The 15746-nt window shown below is 42.3% G+C and overlaps 1 protein-coding gene across 2 annotated transcripts in view; it reads left to right on the forward strand.

Moving 5' to 3' along the window:
* Nucleotides 1–15746, forward strand: part of KDM3B (lysine demethylase 3B) — a 77193-nt gene that overhangs the window by 42567 nt on the left and 18880 nt on the right. For both annotated transcript variants that reach the window (XM_032250397.1, XM_032250398.1), the window contains 5 exons: nt 143–357; nt 1194–1346; nt 11393–11500; nt 13051–13178; nt 15083–15362. In XM_032250397.1, the coding sequence (XP_032106288.1) occupies nt 143–357; nt 1194–1346; nt 11393–11500; nt 13051–13178; nt 15083–15362 (884 nt within the window). The remainder of the gene's footprint in view (nt 1–142; nt 358–1193; nt 1347–11392; nt 11501–13050; nt 13179–15082; nt 15363–15746) is intronic.

Below are 15746 nucleotides of genomic sequence, written 5' to 3' on the forward strand. Positions count from 1 at the left end.
GCATACTGCATTGGTCAACTGTGGTGAAAATTCTTAGTCTGATTCCTTTTGTCTCATTTTACTTCTGTTTAGGTTCTAGGAGTTTAGGTGTGTGTTAGTTTGCATGCTACTGCTATTTACCATGTGTCTGATCATGCCTCAGGTTGATCTTCACTCGAAAGGGGGTACTCCGTGTGGAGGGGTTTCTAAGCCCCCAGCAAAGTGACCCTGATGCCATGAACCTGTGGATTCCCTCTTCCTCCCTAGCAGAAGGAATAGATCTAGAGACCTCAAAATACATCCTGGCCAATGTTGGGGACCAGTTCTGTCAGCTCGTAATGTCTGAGAAGGAGGCCATGATGATGGTGGAGCCACACCGTAAGTCACTTTCTCACTTGTCTTCCAGGTGCTCCTGGTGCAAAACTTTTATTTTCTTTCACCTAAAGGGAGGATTGGAGACAGTGGCAGATGGCATTTTCTGTGAATGAATTAAGACTGATAAGACTTCTCTTTATAGCAACCTGTAGTTGAGACCTTAACTATATCCAGCAGACCTCATTCTTTCGGTCTTTGGCAATTAACAAACCAAAAACTCCTCTACTTGCCTTTCACTTTTGTAGCACAGCTGCCATAACATCCATTTAAATTCCCATTTGGATTTGCTTCACTCTGAATATTTTCAGTTTGCTTTGAGCCAATTTGTATTTAAAAGCTCTATGGTTTGTGAATAAATGGTGTGCTACTAGGTGCCATGTTTCACACCTAGAACCCACATTATTCATACATTTCAATTATATCCATGTCTGTAAGATACTGAGTCCTATTTTCCAAACTAAGGAAAATTATACTGTGAAATTATATCTTAAATTTCAAGAGAGGTATCCTCTTATTTTTAAATTCCACCAATTAAAAATCTTACAATTCCTTAAGTGACAACATGTGGCATTAATTCCTTTTTGACAGTAGGTTATATTCTGGTATTACCATGAACCCTTGAAATATCATTATATTATAAATAAGTTGTACAGTCAGTTTGTTCAGAAATACTAGAAATTTCTTGTATTTAGTTTCTCTTACAATTATAGAAACACAAACGTCATGAATCTTTGAGTTTTATTGCTGAACAAAATAGCTTGAGTAGGGATCATTGGGTCTGGGGTCTTTTGCTATTGGTCAGGATAGTCAATGCCAATTGTGCTTCCTCTTTCCACCAGAGAAAGTGGCATGGAAGCGAGCTGTGCGAGGTGTACGGGAGATGTGTGATGTGTGTGAGACAACTCTCTTCAACATCCACTGGGTTTGTCGTAAATGTGGATTTGGGGTCTGCCTTGACTGTTACCGGCTCAGGAAAAGCCGGCCTCGCAGTGGTAAGTAAACATTGTCCTGTGCAGCTCTAGGGTATGTCCATGGAGTTGTGGGACTTGAAAATTGAGGCAGAAATGGGCGTATGCCTCTCTCTAGCTACTTGGCTTCATTCAACTTTGTTGTATTGTAAGACCTTAAAATGGCAAATACATAGGAAGGTTGAAACAAGACAAGAGGGATTATTCTTAATTTTCCCTTGTGGGTTGTTTTGTTTTTTCTTTTTAGCAGTTTCTCGCTCTGTCGTCCAGGTTGGAGTGCAGCAGTGCAGTCATGGCTTACTGCACCCTTGACCTCCTAGGCTCAAGTGATTCTCCTTAACCTCTCACAATGAATGCTGGTTTAACAAGTAGTCTGCTGGGAATCACAGGTGTGAGCCACCATGCCTGTGTTTCTGTTTTTTTTTTTTTAAATAACATCTTTATTGAGATAAATTTCACATGCCATAAAATTCACCGCTTTTAACATGTACAAGGCTTAGTGTGGTGGCACATACCTGTAATTCCAGCACTTTGAGAGGCTGAGACAGGATTATCACTTGAGGCCAGGGGTTTGGGACCAGCCTGAGCAACACAGCAAGTCCCCAGCTCTAAAAAAGTAAAATTAGCTAGACGTGGTGGCACATGCTTGTAGTCATAGCTACTCAGGTGACTGAGGCAGGAGGATCACTTGAGCTCAGAGTTTGAGGTTATAGTGAGCTATGATCAAGTCACTGCACTCCAGGCTGGGCAACAGAGCAAGACCTATCTAAAAATAAATCAATTAATTAAATAAAGTAAGTCTACAAGGTTTTGCAACCGTCACCATTATCTAATTGCATTTTCCTCATCCACACCCCATCTGACAACCCATACCTATTAGCAGTCACTGCCCATTCCTCCTCAGCCCTTGGCATCCACTAGTCTGCTTTTTTGCTTTTTTCTCTTTTTTTAGACTAATGCTATGTATGTTTTGCTTTTTTGTTTTGTTCTGTTTTTTGTTTTTTTTTTTTTACACAGGAGCTTCGCTCTTGTTGCCCAGGCTGAAGTGCAATGGCACAATCTCAGCTCACAGCCAAGATCTTTGTTTATATCTCAATAAAGATGTTATTTTAAAAAACCTTCACTTCCCAGGTTCAAGCAATTCTCCTGCCTCAGCCTCCCGAGTAGCTGGGATTACAGGCATGTACCACCACGCCCGGCTGATTTTTGTATTTTTTTTTTTAAGTAGAGATGGGGTCTCTCCATGTTGGTTGGGCTGGTCTTGAACTCCTGACCTCAGGTGATCCACCTGCCTCAGCCTTCCAAAGTGCTGGGGATATAGGCAGGAGCCACCTGGCCTGGCCACTGAATGCTATTTTAACAAGTACAGCTAGTGCTCGACTTAGGACCACGATTGGTTCCGACAGACCGGTCGTAACACGATTTGGTCGTAAGTTGAGTAGGCTATATGCACACAGAGATGGTAGTGCTGCCGGAAGCTGGTCCGCACTGTCGTATGCCCAGCTGGGCAACGTTTGCGCTGCCAGATGCGGAGCAGTTGTGGCTAGCGATTGTGGTCGTAAAATCGAATGGTTGTAAGTTGCATAGGTAGTAAGTCGATCAATACCTGTAGTCTGCTTTTTGTCTCTGTAGATATATCGTAAAAATAGAATCAGCTGGGCGCAGTGGCTCATAGCCTGTAATCCCAGCACTTTAGAAGGCCAAGGCGGGCAGATCACTTGAGGTCAGGAGTTCGAGACCAGCCTGGCCAACATGGCAAAACTCCATCTCTACTAAAAATACAAAAATTAGCCAGGCATAGCGGTGCGTGCCTATAATCCCAGCTACTTGAGAGGCTGAGGCAGAAGAATCACTTGAATCCAGGAGACAGAGTTTGCAGTGAGCTGAGATCACGCTGCTGCACTCCAGCCTGGGCAACAGAGTGAAACTTCATCTCAAAAAAAAAAAAAACAGAAGAATCATCACTATTGTGTCTAGTGCATAGCTAAGTAACTTGCTGAACAATTTGATTCTTCTAGGGTTTGCTTTACACTTTGTTATGCCTTCCATGACTAGCCCTTTTCACTTAGTGTAATATTTTAAAGTTTCATCTGTGTTTTAGCACATATAAATTATTCATTCCTTTGTATTGCCAAATAATACTCCTTTTTGGATATACTATGTTTTGTTTATTCACCAGTTGAACTTTTGGGTTGTCTCTGCATTTGGCTATTATGAATAGTGTTACTGTGAGTATTTGTGTGCACTTTTTTGTGTGTGAACTTATGGTTGCATTTCTCTTGAGTATTTATATACGCAGGAGTGGAATTGGCTAGGTGATTTGACAACTCTACTTTTAACCTTTTGAAGAACTGCCAGACTATATTCTAAAGTAGCTGCCCTATTTTACAATCCCACCAGCAATGTGTATGGGAATTTTCCACATTCTTGCCAACACTTGTCCTTTGTCTTTTTTGTTATAGCCATCACAGCTATGAAGTAGTGTCTCATTGAGTCAATTTGATTTGCTTTCCTCTGGTGACTACTGATGTTTAGTATCTTTTCATGTGCTTTTTTTCGTCTTTTTTTTTTTTTTTTTTTTTTTTGATAGAGGGTCTCACTTTGTCACTCAGACTGGAGTGCAGTGGCACAGTCATGGCTTCTCAACCTCCTGGGCCCAAGCAGTCATCCCACCTAAGTGTCCTGCATAGCGTGTGCTACAGGCGTGTGCTACCATGCCCGGCTAATTTTTTTTTTTTTTTTTTTTTTTGGTGGGGGGAGTAAAAATGGAATCTCACTACATTGTCAAGTCTGGTCATTCCCAGGCTCAAGTGATCCTCCTGCCTTGGGCTCCCAAATTGCTAGGATTGTAGGTATGAGTCACTGTGCCTAGCCATTTGTTTATATTCTTGGGAAAACTGTCTATTTATTTACTGCCCTTGGCTCTTGCTTTATCTTATTACATGCCAAAAACTCTCCTTGCCTCTTGACTTTTTTCTTCTTCCCTCTTCAGAGGTACAATATAACCATTATACTAGTGGTTTAGTTTAGGCTACTGTGATGTGACACTATTTCTACATCTTACTGTACCAACTATTATATCTTGGGCTAGTTACTTAATCCTGTAGAGCTTCAGTTTTCTTGTCTATAAAACAAAGATACCAGTGCTTCCCTCACAGCTTTGTTGTTTTGAATAAGATGTTGTATGTAAAGTAGTTAGATTAGGAACTGACACCCACCAGATATTCCATAAATGTTAGCTGCTAGAGTATTCTACTCCTGCCCATGAAAGATTAACTGCCACAGGAATTGCCCTCCTGCCATAAACAGTGAGAAAACCAGATAAAATCTATGAAACCACAGTTTTCATAACATTGAACAACAGGAAACAAGGGACTGTTATCTCTGAGAGAAGGGGAAAAAAACAAGGTGATCCCAGGCCGGGCGCGGTGGCTCAAGCCTGTAATCCCAGCACTTTGGGAGGCCGAGGCGGGTGGATCACGAGGTCAAGAGATCGAGACCATCCTGGTCAACATGGTGAAACCCCGTCTCTACCAAAAATACAAAAAATTAGCTGGGCATGGTGGTGCGTGCCTGTAATCCCAGCTACTCAGGAGGCTGAGGCAGGAGAATTGCCTGAACCCAGGAGGCGGAGGTTGCGGTGAGCCGAGATCGCGCCATTGCACTCCAGCCTGGGTAACATGAGTGAAACTCCGTCTCAAAAAAAAAACAAAAAAAAAAACAAGGTGATCCCTACAATTGCTCTGGCTAGGCAGTTTCTAGGCTGTAGCAAAGGAAAGAGAACCAAAACAGAAACTGGCAACCTTATTGGTGAGAGACAGAGATGACAGTCTGAGAAGAATAAGACAAAGTGCTGAAAAGACTGGAACTGCACAGAGATCTACAGAGAAAGCCCCTCAGTTTTTGCCTATATAGTGATCTGTGCATGAATAAGATGAAACTCCTCAAAACCCAAGATAACACCTTCAGAAAGCAGTTGACAGAGTAATTCACAAAACTCATGATTTGTATTCCCACCAGCCAGTATGAAGAGTAGTGGGACTAATTTAGTCTCAGAATAAAAACTGTTCTGGAGCCTCCATAACAAAGTATAAAGCAAGCCTTGGAAGGATCAAACAGATCAGCAAGTTACTTAATTGTGTACCACACTAACACCAAATACCCTTTAAAGGAATAATTTAAAGGAACACCCCTCAAACAAAACCCATTACCCAGAAATATAAATCACAAAGCTCTATGTTTAATCAGTAATTATGAAGTGTGCAAAAATACTGCCTTACATGACCAGTAAGCTGAGGAGGGGTAATCAGTCAATAGGAAAAAAACCCAGAGTGACAATGGTAATAGAATATAAAAGAACCAGCTGGGCACAGTGGCTCATGCTTGTAATCCCAGCCCTTTGGGAGGCCAAAGTGGGGTGGATCACCTGAGGTCAGCAGTTCAAGACCAGCCTGGCCAACATGGTGAAACCCTGTCTCCATGAAAAATACAAAAAATTAGCCTCTCATGGTGGCGGTTGCCTGTAATCCCAGCTACTCAGGAGACTGAGCCAGGAGAATCACTTGATGAACTGGGGAGGCAGAGGTTGCAGTGAGCCGAGATCATACCATTGGACTCCAGCCTGGGCAGCAAGAGTGAACTCCGTCTCAAAAAAAAGAAAAGAAAACCTTAAGCCAGGTATGGTGGCTCACACTTGTAATTCCAGCATTTTGGGAGACTGGATCAGGAGGATCACTTAAGCCTAGGAGTTCAATTCCAGGCTGGGCAATATAAGACTCCATCTCAACCAAAAAAAAAAAAAAAAAAGGAGAACTTTAATGTAGCTATTATACATCTTATAAATATGATTAAGAACTTAAAGAAAAATATGATGTGATGAGGAGAGAAAAGAAGATACATAAAAGCCCAAATGAAAACATCTAGAGATGAAAACTATCTCAAATATTATACCAGATGAGATTAACAGCAGATTAGATACTATAGAAGAAGAAAAAAAAAGTGAATTTGCAGACATGATAAAAGACAGTATGTAAAACAAAGAACAGAGAAAAATGACCTCCATTTATTCATTAAAGAATGCTTTGTAAAGCTGCAGGAAATATCAGGTGGCCTACCAAACCTTTCTTTCAGAAAGAAAGAGTGGGAGAACAGGGACAGAAAAAGTATTTAAATAAAATCAAAAAATTTCCAAATTTGATGAAAACTATGTAAACACAAATTTAAAAATAAACTCCAGACGAAAGAAACATTAAGAAAACCACATCAAAGTACATTTTGTGTAGAGTAACAAAGATAAGAATGACAGACAGGCAATTTGTCAGAAGTCCTGTAGGCCAGAAGACAACAGAAAACAATGGAATGAACTTTTTTTGTTGTTTTTATTCCTTGAGATGGAGTCTCACTCTGTTGTCCAGGGTGGAGTGCAGGGGCGAGACTCAACCTCAGTACAACCTCCGCCTCCCGAGTTCAAGTGATTCTCCTGCCTCAGCCCCTTCGAGTAGCTGGGATTACAGGCTTGTGCTGCTATGCCCTGCAAATTTTTTTTTTTTTTTATTTTTTTTATTTTTAGTAAAGATGGGGTTTTGCCATATTGATCAGGCTGGTCTCAAACTCCTGACCTCAGGTGATCCACCCACCTCAGCCTCCCAAAGTGCTGGAATTACAGGCATGGTGGCACATGCCTGTGGTCCCAGCTACTTGGGAGGTTGAGGTGGGAGGATCACTTGAGCCTGGGAGGTTGACGCACTGCAGTGATCACTCCACTGCACTCTAGCCTAGACAACAGAGTGAGACTGTCTTAAAAAAGAAAAAAAAAAAAAAAAAACAAGTGACCATTCTATCATCTGTTCTCAGATCAAGAAAAGCTGATAGAATGAACCATCAGCAGATCCACAATATACTAAAGTTAAAGGTAATTATTCAGGCAGAAGAAAATGATGTGATATGGAAATAAGAACTTATACAAAGTAATGAAGAACATCTTACATGGTATATATGAGTAAATAGAAAAGATCTCTTTTTCTCATTTATAATCTTTTTAACAGTTAATTGTTTAAAAGCAAAAATAAGCCAGGTGTGGTGGCTCACACCTGTAATCCCAGCACTTTGGGAGGCCAAGGCAGGCGGATCAGAGGTCAGGAGATCAAGACCACCCAGCTAACATGGTGAAACCCCATCTCTACTAAAATATAAAAAATTAGCTGGCTGTGGTGGCACATGCCTGTAGTCCCAGCTACCCAGGAGGCTGAGACAGGAGAATCACTTGACCCCGGAAGGCAGAGGTTACAGTGAGCCAAGAGTGCGCCACTTCCATTTCAGCCTGGTGACAGAGCAAGACTCAATCTCAAAAAAAATAAAAGGCAAAAGTAGCAACAATGTATTGTGGGATTTATAATATAGGTAAAATTCAAATATATAATAGTAGCACAGAGGAAAAGAGGGAAAATGGAAGTATAGTTTTGTAAGGATCTTACACTAAATGTAAAGTGAAATTAATATTTGAAGATAGACTGATCAAAGTTAAAGATTAATACTGAAAATGCTAAAGCAGCCACTTAAAAACAAAGACATATAGCTAATAAGTCTAAAATGGAAAGCAAAATCAAATTACAAAAAATACGCAATAATTCAAAAGAAGACAGGGAAAATGAAACCAAAAGGAAATGGGACTAGCCAGGTTCAGTGCCTCACACCTGCAATCCCAATACTTTGAGAGGTCAAGGTGGGGGTTACTTGAATCCAGGAGTTCAAGACCAGCCTGGGCAACAGAGCAAGACTTGCATCTCTACAAAAAATTTAAAAATTAGCTCGGCTTCGTGGCATGCACCTGTGGTTCCAACTACTCGGTGGCTGATGGAGGAAGGATCATTTAAACTCAGAAGGTTGAGGCTGCAGTGAGCTGTGAGTGCACCACTGCACTCCAAACAATTAACTTTTAAAAAAAGATTATAATGAGAAAAAGAGATATTTTATATTTACTAAGCTTCTGCCTACATGATAAAAAAGAGAAGGTGTAGTTTACCAATGAGAGAATGAGAGATACAGGCACGGTGGCATGTGCCTATAATCTCATCTACTTGAGAGTCTTAGGTGGGAGGATCACTTTAGCCCCAGAGTTTGAGGCCAGCGGAGGAACATAGTGAGACCCTATCTCTTTAAAATAATAATAATAAAAAGAATGCAAGGACCTCAATATAGATATTTTAGACATTAAAATAAGTAAAATTATGAACATTATTATGCCGATAAATTTTTTTTTTTGAGACAGAGTCTATCTCTGTTGCGCAGGCTGGAAGTGCAGTGGTACGAGCTCAGCTCACTGCAACTTCCACCTCCCGGATTCAAGTGATTCTCTTGCCTCAGCCTTCCAAGCAGCTGGGATTACAGGCGCCCACCACCACGCCTGGCCAATTTTTTTGTATTTTTAGTAGAGGCAGGTTTTCACCATGTTGGCCAGGCTGGTCTCGAACTTCTGACCTCAGGTGATCCACCCACCTCCGCCTCCCAAAGTTCTGAGATTACAGACGTGAGCCACCATGCCCAGCCTTAACATGTCTTCTGCAAAGGTAAAGTTTTAAACTTTTATATTAAGCCGGGTGCGGTGGCTCACACCTGTAATCCCAGCACTTTGGGAGGCCCGAGTGGATCACCTGAGGTCAGGAGTTCGAGTCCAGCCTGGTCAACATGGTGAAACCCTGTCTCTATTAAAAATACAAAAAATTGGCCGGGCATGGTGGCGGGCACCTGTAATCCCAGCTGCTCGGGAGGCTAAGGCAGGAGGATCACTTGAACCCTGGAGGCAGAGGTTGCAGTGAGCCAACATTGCGCCACTGCATTCCAGCCTGGGTGACAGAGCGAGATTCCATCCAAAAAAAAAAAGACACTGTTAAGAAAATGAAAATAGGCTGGGCACAGTGACTCATACCTATGATCTGAGCATATTCGAAGGCCAAGGCAGTGGGATTGCTTGAGCCCAAGGGTTCAAGACCACCCTAGGCAACATAGAGAGACCTCATCTCTACAAAAAAAAAAAAAATTTAAAGTTAGTGAGATGTGGTGGCTTGCACCCGTGGTCCCAGCTATTCAGGAGGCTGAGGTGAGAGAATCATTTAACCCTGGGAGGTTGAGGCTGCAGTGAGCTGTGATTGTGCCACTGCACTCCAGTCTGGATGACAGAGTGAGACCCTGTCTCCAAAAAAAGAGAAAATGAGAAGCTACTGTGCATAGTGATGCACACCTATAATCCCAGCTACTTGGGAGGCTAAGACAGAAGGATCTCTAAAGGCCAGCAGGATTTTGACACCAGTCTGGGCAAACAAACCCATTCTTTTGTTGTTGTTCTGTTTTGCTTTGCTTTTGTAGAAATGGGGTCTCACTGTTTTGCCCATGCTGGTCTTTAACTCTTATGCTCAAGTAATTCTTCCACCTTGGCCTCCCAAAGTGCTGGGGAACTACAGGTGTGAACCACCATGCCAGCCCAAGCTGGTTTTAAAAAGATTTGAACAGATACCTCATCAGAAAAGATAGATCAATGGCAGATAAGTATGTGGAATAAATTATTCATTAGGGAAATACAAGTTAAAACTGTAATGAGAAATCATTATGTCTACTAGAATGGCTAAAGTTTTTAAAACTGACAGTATCAAGTATTATCAAGGATGTGGAGGAAGTAAATCTCTTAAATATTGCTGGTAGGAATGCAGATTGGTACCATCACTTCGGAAAGCAATAAGGTCATTTCTTACAAAGTTATAAAACTAAAATTTACCATATGACATGGCATCCCACTGCTAGGTATTTACAAGAGAAATGAAAACATTTCCACAAAAAGACCTATACTTGAATGTTTATAGCTGCTTTATTTGTTTGTTTGTTTTTGAGACAGGATCTCTCTGTTGCCCAGGCTGGAGCGCAATGGAGCGATCTCTGCTCTCTCCAGCCTCTGCCTCCCAGGCTCAAACAATCCTCCTACCTCAGCCTCTCAAGTAGCTGGGACCACAGGCATGCACTACCACACTGGGCTAAGTTTTGTTGTGGTTTTTTTTTTGGAGACAGTGTTTTGCCATGTTGTCCAGGCTGGTCTCAAACTCCTGGGCTCAAGTTCCTGGGCCCACCTCAGCCTCCCAAAGTCCTAGGATTACAGGCATGAGCCACTTCATCCAGCCATATAGCAGCTTTATTTATGATAGCCAAAAATTGGAAACAGTCCAAATGTTCACCAGCTGATGAGTAGATAAACAAGTCATGGTACATTCATACCATGGAATACTACTCAGCTATAAAACGGAATGAATTACTAATACAGCAATATAGATGAGTCTCAAAAGCATTATGCTAAGTGAAGGAAACCCAACACAAATGACTGCATCATACATGCTTCTAGTATTATAAAGTTGATCACTGATGGCCAGGGCTTGAGGAAAGAGAATTGACTTGACTGCAAAGAGCCTGAGAGAACTTTTGGAGATGGAATAGAAAGGTTCTGTGCCGTGATTGTGGCAGTTGTTCATTCAGTTTCTCTAAACTCACTAAGGTAAACACTTAAAATTGTTGAATTTATTTATAAATTGTACCTCAGGTTGGACACAGTGACTCATGCCTATAATCCCAGCACTTTGGGAAGCCAAGGCAGGACCAGGAACTTGAGCCCAGGAGTTCGAGAACAGCCTGGGCAACATGGCAAAACTCCATCTCTACAAAATATACAAAAATTACTCAGAGGTGATGGTGCACTCCTGTAGTCTCAGCTACCCTGCAGGCTAGGGTGGGCGGATGGCTTAAGCCAAAGAGACGGAGGTTTCAGTGAGCCAAGATCAAGCCACTAGTCTCCAACGTGGATGATAGAGCCAGACTTTGTCTCAAAAATAAGTAAATAAATGCAGTAAAGCTAAGCTGGAGGGACCCAAAAAAAGAAAAAATAATAATAAGTAAATAAATAAAATCTCAGTAAAGCAGGGGCTTTTTGTTTTTTTAGGTTAGCTGTTTGGCCTTTGGGGTTCTGAAACTCCCATTCAGAAGGATCCGTTTTGTGACCCTTATAAAATAAGTGAAATCATTCATTTCTATTTCAGAGACGGAAGAGATGGGTGATGAAGAAGTTTTCTCCTGGTTGAAGTGTGCAAAGGGACAGTCCCACGAACCAGAGAATCTCATGCCCACACAAATTATTCCTGGCACAGGTAAGGAAATTCCTTTTTTAGATTTGGTGGAAGAAATGTTTTTAGTTGAGATAGCCATACAACATAAAAATTTTGAAATGTTTTTTTTTTTTTTTTTTTTTGAGACGGAGTTTTGCTCTTGTTACCCAGGCTGGAGTGCAATGGCGCGATCTCGGCTCACCGCAACCTCCGCCTCCTGGGTTCAGGCAATTCTCCTGCCTCAGCCTCCTGAGTAGCTGGGATTACAGGCATGCACCACCATGCCCAGCTAATTTTTTGTAGTTTTAGTAGAGACGGGGTTTCACCGTGTTGACCAGGATGGTCTCGATCTTTTGACCTCGTGATCCACCCGCCTCGGCCTCCCAAAGTGCTGGGATTACAGGCGTGAGCCACCGCGCCTGGCTAAATTTTGAAATGTTTTATCTTCGCCTGATTTTTTCTTTTAAGCATCATCAGATTTCTCTGAGAATTTGGATCTTTACTATTATTGTTTTTGTAAGACATGGTCTGCTCTGTCATCCAGACTGGAGTGTAGTGGTGTGATCATAGCTTTCTGCAGCCTTGAATTCCTGGCCTCAAGAGATCTTCCCTCCTTGACCTCCCAAAGTGCTGGGAGTAAAGGCATGAGCAACCGTGCTTAGCCAAATTTGGATCTTTCAATGTGTTTTAGTGTGCATGTGGCCACTGCACACTCTACTACTCCCCATTTCAGAGGAACTAATTTTGTTCCCAGATATCATTTCACATTCCTGTGGTTGGCTGGAATTTATTCTTTACAAATTATACCTCAGGTTGGGCGCAGTGACTCGTACCTGTAATCCCAACACTTTGGGAAGCCAGAATGAAAAAGCCATTACCTAGGCTTTCAGAAAGACTTCTGGTTTTAGGCTTGTAAAACTCCAGCTAAAATATTTATACTCTTGAACACTAAAGAATCTACCCCTAGAGTTTCTCCTGGAGGACACCGTGTTAATGTTTACTAGATGAGGGAAAGGAGTGTAGCTTAGTGCTTAAAAGTAACAGAACTTTAGGGGTAGATATACCTGGACTAAAGTGTTTAAGTGCTTCCATTTACCAGCTTTCTGTACTTAAGCAAATGACCTAACTTCTCTCAGTCTCAGTTTGATCATCAAAAATTGAAGATAAAAGCAGCTATCTGGCTGAGCATGGTGGCTCACACCTGTAATCCCAGCACTTTGGGAGGCCAAGGTGGGCGGATCACAAGGTCAGGATATTGAGACCATCCTGGCTAACAGAATGAAACCCCATCTCTACTAAAAATACAAAAAAATTAGCCGGACATGGTGGCAATAGCGTGTAGTCCCAGTTACTCAGGAGGCTCAGACAGGAGAATTGCTTGAACCCAGGAAGTGGAGGTTGCAGTGAGCCAAGATCATGCCACTGCACTCCAGCCTGGGTGACAGAGAGAGACTTCGTCTCAAAAAAAAGAAAGAGCTACCTTATTGAAATGTGGTAAGGATTGAGAAAGATAATGTAAAGAAGACTCTTAGCACAATATGTGGCATATACGAGTATTCTGGTGTTATTTTTATTGTTACCTTTTTCCCCAGCTCTTTACAATATTGGAGACATGGTACATGCTGCCCGGGGCAAGTGGGGAATTAAAGCAAACTGCCCATGTATCAGTCGACAGAACAAATCTGTGTTGAGACCTGCCGTCACCAATGGGATGTCACAGGTAAACTGGTGTGACTGGGTATAACTAAATGAAGCTTAAAGATTTTTGTACCAGGAAATGCCCTCTTTTCAGCTCTGTTATGCCAGGCTACTATAGGATTCCTGGGGAATTAGGGAATGGAGAAGCCTTTCTAGAGAGAGCTCAAAGAACTTAAAGGATTATCTAATTACTCCTGATTGGTACAGTTCAGTTTCTCTTCATTCATCTTTTTTTTTTTTCTTTTTTTTTTTTTTTTTTTTTGAGACAGAGACTTGCTCTGTTGCCAGGCGCCAGGCTGGAGTGCAGTGGCACAATCTTGGCTCACTGCAATCTCCGCCTCCCGGATTCAAGCAATTCTTCTGCCTCAGCCTCCTGAGTAGCTGGGACTACAGGCACGTGCCACTACAACCAGCTAATTTTTGTATTTTTTTAGTAGAGACAGGGTTTCACCATGTTGCCCAGGATGGTCTTGATCTCTTGACCTCATGATCCACCCGCCTCAGCCTCCCAAAGTGCTAGGATTATAGGCGTGAGCCACCATGCTGGGCCTGCTGGGATTACAAGCGTGAGCCACCAGGCCCGGCCTTCATTCATCTCTAAACCAGTTCAAGGTTGACTAATAGCACAAAGAGATTCTTAGCATCTTGTCAAGATGTAATTATACCTCAGGGTTTTTATATGGTAAAGAATATAGAAAAGGTTGCTAAGAATACTACTGGTCTTCTTGAGTCTTAATCTGAGATGATACATGGTCCCTATCACTGTATTCATCTCAGGTACAGAAGACAGAAATATGAAGATTGGTTCACTGAGTTGGGTTCAGAGGCAAGGGTTTTCACATTGTTGTCAGTTTTTGTTTTGAGACAGTCTCACTCTGTTGCCCAAGCTAGAGTGTAGTGGCGTGATCTTGGCTCACTGCAACCTCTGCCTCCCAGGTTCAAGAGATTCTCGTGCCTCAGCCTCCTGAGTAGCTGGTGTTACAGGCATGTGCCACCACACCCAGCTAAGTTTTGTATGTTTAGTAGAGAGAGTTTCACCATGTCACTCAGGCTGGTCTCAAACTCCTGACATCAAGTGATCCATCTACTTCAGACTCCCAAGATGCTGGGATTATAGGTGTGAGCCACTACACTTGGCCTGTTCATTTTGTTTTGTTTTGTTTTGACAGAATCTTATACTCTGTCACCCAGCTGGAGCTCAGTGGTGCAGTCTCAGCTCACTGCAACCTCCGCCTCCCGGTTCAAGTGATTCTCCCGCCTTAGCTTCCTGAGAAGCTGGGATTACAAGCATGCGCCACCATGCCCGGCTAATTTTTTGTATTTTTAGTAGAGACAGGGTTTCACCATGTTGGCCAGGCTGGTCTTGAACTCCTGACCTACAACCAACTGCTTCCATTCCAAGGCCTTTTTGGCAACACTGCTGTAACACATTGTTGCTGATAAGAGGCACAGAGATTAATGCTGAGGGGTCTCAAGATATATTTTCAGTAGAGTTGACCATATAGAGTATGTAAATACTCTAGATAGAGCAAATTATTTGGAAAAATCAATAATAGACTAATAAACATTTATTTAGCATTTACGTGTGTCAGAACCATACTAAGCCCTTTGCATATACTATGTTATGTAATCCTAAGAACAGTACTGTGGTCATTTAAATTACCAATTTGCCATTGTATAAATTGTATCAGACATGCTAAGCCTTTATTCTAGATTACAAACTTCAAGCCTTGTTCACCGATCACAGAACGTAGCCTGGTTTCTGGCATGTTGTATGACTCAATAAATATATTTTGAATTAAAGAATGTGTGAAATGCCAGTTTACAGGACAGATGATTCTTCCCAGACCTATTTAGTATGTGAAGCCATTACTAGTCGTGTTGTCAAGGACAGCACTCTAATCATGTTGACCTTCTGTGTTTTAGCTTCCTAGCATAAACCCTAGTGCCTCTTCTGGAAATGAAACTACCTTCTCAGGCGGAGGAGGACCGGCAGCAGTAACAACTCCAGAGCCGGACCATGTTCCCAAAGCCGACAGCACTGACATCAGATCTGAAGAGCCTCTGAAAACAGACAGTTCGGCATCAAATAGCAATAGTGAACTGAAAGCCATCAGGCCTCCTTGCCCTGACATGGCACCACCCTCCTCCGCCCTGCACTGGTTGGCAGATTTAGCAACCCAGAAGGCTAAAGAAGAAACAAAAGGTGAGATGCATACAAACCTCTGCTCTGCTTGTGGTGGAACTCAAGAATTTGTTCCAGGATTCTTTGAACTCACACATTACCATCCACATTAATGAAACGTGCCACTTGCTTTCTCTGGCTGATCACATAAAAATGAAGGACTGTCTTTCAACTTCTTTCTAGAAGTGGAGCTTCTCTAAAAAAGCGCATGCCTGGGCTCTACCCTACCTACCCTAGATCTCCTTAGTCAGAATTTATAGAAGGTTTTGGTTTTTTTTTCAGAAGCAGTTTCGCTCTTGTTGCCCAGGCTGGAGTACAATGGCGCGATCTCAGCTCACCACAACCTCTGCCTACTGGGTTCAAGCGATTCTCCTGCCTCAGCCTCCCGAGTAGCTGGGATTACAG

This window comes from Sapajus apella, unplaced genomic scaffold, assembly GCF_009761245.1.
Source record: "Sapajus apella isolate SASKATOON/1434 unplaced genomic scaffold, GSC_monkey_1.0 scaffold71, whole genome shotgun sequence".
Lineage (NCBI taxonomy): Eukaryota > Metazoa > Chordata > Mammalia > Primates > Cebidae > Sapajus > Sapajus apella.